The 9,232-nt window shown below is 43.2% G+C and overlaps 1 protein-coding gene across 1 annotated transcript; it reads right to left on the minus strand.

Annotated features, from left to right (window-relative positions):
* Nucleotides 1-2,309: 2,309 nt before the first annotated feature.
* LOC147362583 (olfactory receptor 1G1-like) lies at nucleotides 2,310-3,242 on the minus strand. The gene has a single exon (XM_086328356.1). It carries the CDS (start codon nucleotides 3,240-3,242, stop codon nucleotides 2,310-2,312), a length of 933 nt encoding a protein of 310 aa, XP_086184482.1.
* Between the last annotated feature and the right edge of the window lie 5,990 nt (nucleotides 3,243-9,232).

A 9,232-nucleotide genomic window follows, 5' to 3' on the forward strand; every position in this document is an offset into this window, starting at 1 on the left:
TCATGCGAAATGCTGGGCTGGATGAAGCAAAAGCTGGAATCAAGATTGCAGGGAGAAATATCAATAACCTCAGATATGCAGATGACACCACCCTTATGGCAGAAAGTGAAGAAGAACTAAAGAGCCTCTTTTTTTTTTTTTTTTAACTTTACAATATTGTATTGGTTTTGCCATACATCAACATGCATCCACCATGGGTGTACACGTGTTCCCCATCCTGAACCCTCCCTCCTACCTCACTCCCCATACCATCACTCTGGGTCATCCCAGTGCACCAGCCCCAAGCTTCCTGTATCCTGCATCAAACCTGGACTGGCGATTCGTTTCTTATATGATATTATACATATTTTAATGCCATTCTCCAAAATCATCCCCCCCTCCCTCTTCCACAGAGTCCAAAAGACTGTTCAATACATCTGTGTCTCTTTTGCTGTCTCGCATACAGGGTTGTCATTACCATCTTTCTAAATTCCATATATATGCGTTAGTATACTATATTGGTGTTTTTCCTTCTGGCTTACTTCACTCTGTATAATAGGCTCCAGTTTCATCCACCTGATTAGAATTGATTCAAATGTATTCTTTTTAATGGCTGAGTAATACTCCATTGTGTATATGTACCACAGCTTTCTTATCCATTCATCTGCTGATGGACATCTAGGTTGCTTCCATGTCCTGGCTATTATAAACAGTGCTGCGATGAACATTGGGGTACACATGTCTCTTTCAATTCTGGTTTCCTCAGAAGGGCCTCTCGATGAAAGTGAAAGAGGAGAGTGAAAAAGTTGGCTTAAAACTCAACATTCAGAAAACAAAGATCATGGCATCTGGTTCCATCACTTCATGGTGAATAGATGGGGAAACAATGGAAACAGTGAGAGACTTTGTTTTCTTGGTCTCCAAAATCACTGCAGATGGTGACTGCAACCATGAAATTAAAAGATGCTTGCTCCTTGGAAGAAAAGCTATGACCAACCTGGACAGCATATTAAAAGCAGAAACATTACTTTGCCAACAAAGGTCCGTCTAGTCAAAGCTATGGTTTTTCCAGTAGTCATGTATGGATGTGAGAGTTGGACTATAAAGAAAGCTGAGCACTGAAGAATTGATGCTTTTGAACTGTGGTGTTGAAGACTCTTGAAAGTCACTTGGACTGCAAGGAGATCCAACCAGTCCATCCTAAAGGAAATCAGCCCTGAATATTCACTGGAAGAATTGATGTTGAAGCTGAAACTCCAATACTTTGGCTACCTGATGCGAAAAAACTGACTCATTAGAAAAGACCCTAATGCTGGGAAAGATTGAAGGCAGGAAAAGAAGGGGACAACAGAGGATGAGATGGTTGGATGGCATCACTGACTCAATGAACATGAGTTTCAGCAAACTCAGAGAGATAAGTGATGGACAGAGAAGCCTGGTGTGCTGCAGTCCATGCGGTCACAAAGAGTAGGACATGACTTAGTGACTGAACAACAGCAACAATAATGTGGAAACAACTTGTGTTGTAAAGTTAAGCAAAAAGTTATATAATTGTATGTCCAATATTTTCTCATCAAAGTAAAAGACAAAAGGATAGTGAATGTTTCTTCTTTTTTCTATTTGTGTATCTTACAAATTTGCTATAATATTTTTTTCTGAAGTACAGAAAAGCAAAATAAATCAGAATTTCAGAGGTAAATCATGAATCTGTCCAATAACTCATAGTCACTCTCTGTCACAGACTTAGTTCCAAACCCAAGTATATGATTTTGGACCAGCCGCCATCTACATGTTCCAGGTTTCCTCTCCTAGAATTAGTCTTCCTCACTTATTCCCAGCAAAGAGTATGTCTTCTGGTTCAGTTTTGTCCCTGAATGGTTGAATCCCTTTGTTTCCAAATATGGGCTTGGTAGTGGTCTCTGAAGCTCAGGCACTTGGCCCTTCCAGATATTGTCAGCATTTCTTGTAGCTGAAAGCACAGGTTAGCTATAGACTGAATTGGTACTTGGGCTTCCTCCAAGAACCTGTATTTTATCTGATATCATCTTTTGATGATTCCCACTTTTTGGCTTGAATCTGCTTGGTCACATATATCCAGTAATCAAGTCACCTTGCAGGGATTTCCGGTCACTCCTCTTCCAGGCTTTATCTCTGTCCTTGGCCAGTTGATCATATTCCAGTCCTGCAAGTCAGGCATTCTCCATATTTAAAATCTACTTGTGATGGTGATTGTCAGCCTAATTGAATCTGAGTTTTTCAAAATGACAACAAAGATATCCACAAAGAAGTCACATCACAGAACCTGAGCTCCTAATCTGGTTCAGGACATTTTACAGAGTAGAACATTTTCCCCAGCTGAAGAATCTACACAAAGCTCCTTTTATGTCTCTGTTCCTCAGGCTGTAGATAAAGGGGTTCAGCATAGGGGTGACCATTGTGTACACCACAGATGCTGCCATCCCAGTGTCTGCTGAGTAGAATGATGTGGGCTGGAAATACACCAGAAAGAGTGTCCCATAGAAGAGAGTGACCACTGTCAGGTGAGAGCCACAGGTAGAGAAGACTTTGTGCTTTCCCCCAGCAGAGGGAATCCTGAGGATGGTGTGGATGATGTGGGCATAAGAGACCAGGACACAGGTGAGAGGGACCACCCCCGAGAGAGCTGCTTCTGCAAACATCATGAGCTGAAAGATGTGAGTGTCTGAGCAGGCAAGTTTGAGGAGTGGGAGAAGGTCACAGAAGAAGTGTGGGATGGCATGGGAGGCGCAGAAGGAGAACTGACACATGAGGAGACAGAGGGAGAAGGCCAGGAGGTGGGAGCTGAGCCAGGATGCAGTGACCAGCAGCAGGCAGCGCTGGGGCCCCATGATGGTGGTGTAGTGGAGAGGAAGGCAGATGGCCACGTAGCGGTCATAGGCCATCACAGCCAGCAGGAAGTCATCCAGCAGAGTCAATTCCATGAAGAAGAACATCTGCACGAGGCACCCAGTGTGGGAGATGGTGTAGTGCTGTGTGTGGATGTTGAGCAGCACCTTGGGGACGATGGTGCAGGAGAAGCAGGTGTCGGTGAAGGACAGGTTGGCCAGGAAGAAGTACATGGGGATGTGGAGGTGGGGATCAGAGCTGATGGCCAGGATAATGAGCAGGTTCCCCAGCACGGTGACCAGGTACACGGCTAGGAAGAGCCCGAACAGGAGAGTCTGCTGCTCTGGGTGCTGAGAGAAGCCGAGGAGCAGGAAGTCAGAGATGCTGGTTTCATTCATAATGCTTATTTAAAGGAGAAAAATGCAAGGAAAATATTGCTTCAAAAACTTATATCATTCAAAGCCTTTGTCTGTTTTCTGTGTTTTTTTCAAAGGTCACATAGATGTTATAGGTGTCTCTTGCTGGTGGGCATGTAAACATGTCCAGATGTGAGAACTAAGCACAGTGACTGGGAGACTTCTTGGGAGATTCTGCATTTTAGTTGTATTCTAGGTTGTCCTGTAGACTTTCTGGTTGAGGGTTGAACAGGAGATTAGCTGGGAAGAAAATTCCCAAGTCTTAGTCCATGGCTATTTTTTCAAATAGGAAAGCTATCAGTTTCACAGGCTTGTGAAATTTGAGTAAGATATCATGAAAGTCAAAGTGAAGTCGCTCAGTCGTGTCCGACTCTTTGTGACCCCATGGACTGTGGCCTACCAGGCTCCTCTGTCCATGGGATTCTCCAGGCAAGGATACTGGAGTGGGTTGCCATTTCCTTCTCCAGGGGATCTTCCCGACCCAGGAATTAAACCCAAGTCTCCGGCATTGTAGGCAGGCGGTTTAACCTCTGAGCCACTAGAAAATTCTTAAGAATAGTCCTCTCTCTTTCTCTATCTCTCTTTCTCTCTGTCTCTTGGATGTGTGTTTTGTTGAGGAGTAGAGAAGGGATACTAATTATATAGAAAGATCATAACTGTCACTTAGATATTCTTCATATGATGGGAATATTCTCTTTTCCTTTTGAAGATCCATTGAATAAGCTAATGTGGATGAAATTGCTTTATAAGCTCAAAGGTATTTGACAAACAAGAGTTATCATCATCAACATTGTCAGCATCTTCAGTCCTTAGGAATGTTGGCTTTGATGTCCTATAGTCTGGATGGACTTCTTTTCTAGCTGTGTAATCCTTTGAAAACTCCACATCCTGTTTTCTTTTTGTTTCAGTTTCCTCATCTGTAAATTGTGTGCATACTTTGTATACCTACTGTAGCTCATCAATGAGATGACATACTCAAAGCAGTAGCACAGAACAGGTGTTTAATAAACTATGATAATAGTTACTAATATTGCTAGAATCAGATAAAATGGAGCCTGGTGTCCTGATACACCAGAAAATATTAGAGGACATGCCTCCCCACAGTAAACCCTCATTGAATCTTATATTTTGGGGAATGACTTACTATCTATGAGTCTCATTTTCTTCATCTATAAGATATGGACATAAACCTACCATACAGGACTGTTGAGAGTATCAAAACCCTAGGATCACTTAAAGGTTTTCTCAGAACCTGTGATATAAAATACACGATGAGAGTTTCTGCATTTGGATGGTGTGGGAAGATGAGCACTCAAACAGGCAGTGGCAGCCAGGCCAATGTCTTGCTCTTTGATGTGGTTATCCCTTCTGGGTCTGACACACCTTTATTTTCCACCAGCCCCCTTGTGAGCTGTAATCTTGAACAAGTTTTCTCAGTCTTTCTGGCCTCAATTTCTGTATCTGCGCAAGGAGGATAATTAACAATACTGTGGTCAGGACTGAATTAGATAAGGATTGCACTGAGCTAGAACAATGGTTCATATCAAATGATCCTCAAATACAGCTTCCTCTGATATTGTTTTCTCTTGATGGAGTTAACAAAAGGAGGATGCTTTCTGGGGCAACCAACTAGTCCTCTATGTTTGTCCAGGACTTTCCTGCTTTCAAAATGAAACATCCCACTTCCAGGAAACTCCTTCAGTCCTGGGCAAGTTGAACTTGGTCCTGGTCTGTAAGAAGTTGGGCTTTGAAACCTGTAAAGTTTCATATATGGAATTGTACATGCTACTGTCAACAGTGTCATCATCACCTTGGGTGGCAATGGTCTGACCTAGGAGTCATAACAAAGCATCCACTGTGACATGTGCAGACCCAGGTTTGAGTCCCAGCTGTACCATCTTGGTGGAAAACATGTAACTTATAAGAACCCCAAGTGTGAAATGAGCCTAAATAAGCCTACTTCACGTCATTCCGGGACTGAAGTTAAGAAGATGGACTAAGGCTTCCTGAACTATCAGTGGGTGTGGGGATTGTTACTGTCTTTGGGTGGTGGCAAAGAATGATTCTGAAAGTCACTCAGGGTAGAGTGAGCTGTGAGTGAATTGTCCAGCATCATGTAGGGATCCTGAGCACTGTTATTATAGCTACAATGTCTTGGCCTCTTCCAGGGGCTTGGGGACCACTAATCTACAGTGACTTCAGGCTAGACTCTGTAGAGGGTCATGAATATTAAATCAAGACCCTCCTCATGATGGATAAGAGAGCCAGATTGTATTTGAGTGAAAGTTGCTCTGACTCTTTGCAACCTTATGGACTGTATCCTGCCAGCTCCTCTGTCCATGGAATTCTCCAGGCCAGAATACTGGAGTGGGTAGCTGTTCCCTTGTCCAGGGGATCTTCCCAACCCAGGGATCAAACCCAGGTCTCCCGCATTGCAGGCAGATTTTTTATCGTCTGAATCACCAGGGAAGTATTTGGCTGAGAGTAAGGAAGGGGCCAGAGAAGACAATTGCACCCCACTCCAGTACTCTTGCCTGGAAAATCCCATGGATGGAGGAGCCTGGTAGGCTACAGTCCTTGGGGACGCTAGGAATTGGACACGACTGAGTGACTTCACTTTCACTTTTCACTTTCATATATTGGAGAAGGAAATGGAAACCCATTTCAGTGTTTTTGCCTGGAGAATTCCAGGGATGGGGGAGCCTGGTGGGCTGCTGTCTATGGGGTCGCACAGAGTCGGACATGACTGAAGCGACTTAGCAGCAGCAGCAGCAGCAGCAGCAAGGAAGGGGCAATAAGGAATAGGGGAGGAGATGTGTGTGTGTGTGTGTGTGTGTGTGTGTGTGTGTGTGTGTGTTGACCAATGTCTCCCACCTCTACCATTCAGGTCTTACCTGGAAATTCTGACCATCCTCAGATCTCATCACCTTCACCAGGTGTTGGGTCTGCCTCACTTGTTTGGTTTGCCTACCTGTCTTCTCCTAAAGAGGACTGGCTAGAACCTCAGTTTTCTTCCTTCCCTGTAACAGTAGCACAGACTAAAGACCCAGGGCTGGAGCAGTCTGTCCTCAGGCACAGGGGCTAGGCGGAGCTGTGGGCTTTTCATATGGAGTATCTCCTGGGACTCACTCCCTGATCTCTTAGTTAGAGACAAGATGGGGCAAAAGTCCAGCCTCTCAGCTGTCCCCTTGGGGCCCTGGAGACCTGAGTCTTGGCAGTGTCAGACTGACCAGGCCTGGGAATCTGGATAGCACTCTACCTGATGCCCTTCCCCTGGCACAGGAGGGAGAGGACTGCATCACCCCGAACCCTAACCTACCGTGGAGTTCACACGCTGTAACCCAAATCCTTATAAAGAACACCTATCATGTCCCAGAAAATAAACAGTAACAAATGAAACTGAAGAGATTTGATGAAGTGTGGGCCACACAATCATAGTCTTCAAATTTCTACCGTTCAATACATAGAACAGTTGTTCCCTGTGACTCAAAGGGTAGAGATGAAGCTCATTTGTAAAAATCTGCTAAATAATAGAGACACTTCTGTATACAGGATTTTCTTTATATTTTTTAAATTGTGAAATACATCATATATGAAAAAGAGTTTATAAACTATATAGGAATAGTTTTCTTATAGTTTTGCTATGCTACGGTAGAAAATGGCAACCTGCTCCAGTGTCCTTGACTGGAAAATTCCAGGGACAGAGGAGCTTGGTGGGCTACAGTCCATGGGATGGCAAAGAGTCAGACGGTACTGAGCGTACACACACAAACACACACACACATAGCTACAACTCTGCACATATGCATGAATTGCGTATTGTTTCCCTATTTTTGTCTTTCGCATGACTGGAATCATTTTGCTTCTTTCACTTCTTTCTTTCTGAACTGTTTATATTAGTACTTTCTCATTTATATTAGTGCTTGTAGCTATACGTCATTTTTTTTTAAATTGAAGTACAGTTGATTTATAATGTTGTGTTAAATTCTGCTGTACAGGAAAGTGATTCAGTTGAATTTTAGGACTGCAGTTAAGGGAATGTGGACTCTAATTATATTCTGTGATTGTACTGTATTATCCATTCTGATCTTTTTTCTTTTTCTGCCGTGCCATGAGACATGTGGAATCTTAGTTACCAGACCAGGGATCAAACATGTGCCTCCTGCAGTGGGAGCACGGAGTCTTAACCAGTGGACACCAGGGAATCCCTCCATTCTAATCTTAATGGACATTTGAGTTTGTTGCCAGGTTTTTGGCATTTCCCCCCAAAAGATTCTTCATCTCAAGTAGAACTCTTTTTCTCATTAAACAATGAGAAAACAATGTCATTTTCCATTGTTCACTTTTTCTTAAAAACATTTCTTCAGGGAAATTGGAGAAACTTTCAGACCACCATCCTCTAAAGAGAACAACTCCACAATAACAATCATCTATCATTCCTTTGTTCTACTACTGATATTTTAGTGACAGCCTAACCTTTATTATTTTAGCAGAAAAGACTAGAGAACTGGAATTTTCCTCCTTATTTCTTTTGTATTACGTTGTTAGATTGTTTCATAGGTGAGATAGGAAAAGCACAATAAATGAGGTCAGAACATCAATTTATTCCATTTGGAATGTCTGCACTCATGAATTCTTGTACAATCTCCTGGTGTGCCTGTTCAACTTTCCATACTAACAAGTAGAATTGTTTGCAAGGTATTGGTTAATGCCTTAGTTTGGGTCTTCTGAGAAGCAGATGCCAAGGTGCGATATGGTGTGTGAGATATTTGTTGAGGAGGTGGCAAGAGATATCAGAGAGAGCTTTCAAGCCTTGAGACCTGTGGAAGAAAAGAGAGAAGAAAAAAGATGGGATAGAAAGAGTCTCAGACTGCAGCAAAGCGCCAAGAAAGTTTTGACTAGGCCAATGCAGGGTTGAGTGGCGGGGAAGGTGCCCCAGATTCAAAATTATACACCGGAAGAGTCCTGTAATTCTCTTCTGAAGGAGATAAACCTGCCGTGGTACCCCGGCATGCTGAATCATTGGCTAGGAGAAGCCTGTATAAACATGGCTTGTGCTGTTCACTGGAAAAAGGAAGAAGCACAACCCAAAAGTTGAGAATTATGTTTAATTGGGCAGAAATGTGTATGTGTGCATTCAGTTGCTCAGTTGTGTCTTATTCTTTGCGACCCTGCAGACTGTAACCCACCAGGCTCCTCTGTCTGTGGAATTATCCGGACAAAATCCTGGAGTGGGTTGCCATTTCCTTCTCCAGGAGATTTTCCTGACCTAGGGGTTGACCCACATCTCTTGCATCTCCTGTATTGGCAGGCGGATTCTTCACCACTAGCTAGGATACTGAGAACTTAAGCCTGGGAGGCATCTTCTTAGGTAGCTCTGAGGGACTGTTTCAAAGAGATAAGGGAAGATTTGTGAGTTGACCTGTGTAATTAACATTTAAAACACCTGACTCAGGAAGTTTCTCCTTGCTTTCCATCAGGACACGTATTGCCCAGTCCTGGTCATGTATGTGTCACACAAGAGCCCGAGACTGTGAAAGAAAAAGAAGGAAACTATGTGCAGTGCAGTAAGTCATCAATACTCATGTCTTACTTGTTTTTACCAAAGTATAATAACCTCGTATTGCGGGTGTCTCCTTTCCCTTACTGAGCTGTGATTAATTTTGAATACAGGAGCTACCATTGATATATCCTTGCAATATTTTCATATTTTGCCATTTTGCAACTGAATACAATTCCTAGCACAGAGCAGGTGTTTCACAAATTCTTTTTTTAAAAGTATTTATTTATTTATATTTGGCTGCACCAGGTCTTAGTTGTGGCATGTGGGGTCTAGTTCTCTGACCAGGGATCGAACCTGGGTCCCCTGCTTTGGGAGTTCAGAGTCTTGGCCACTGGACCACCAGGGAAGTCCCTGTTTCATAAGTTCGCATTGAATGAATGAATGCTGAGGTGTACCTCTAGAAGTTATG

The sequence above is a fragment of the Bos grunniens genome, chromosome 11 (assembly GCF_055505025.1).
Source record: "Bos grunniens cultivar Pamir isolate PY7600 chromosome 11, Bosgru_T2T1.0, whole genome shotgun sequence".
NCBI classification, from domain to species: domain Eukaryota; kingdom Metazoa; phylum Chordata; class Mammalia; order Artiodactyla; family Bovidae; genus Bos; species Bos grunniens.

What these genes read in the sequence shown, in the direction of transcription:
- LOC147362583 (XM_086328356.1), bottom strand. Translation starts at nt 3,242, where the DNA reads ATGAATGAAACCAGCATCTCTGACTTCCTGCTCCTCGGCTTCTCTCAG.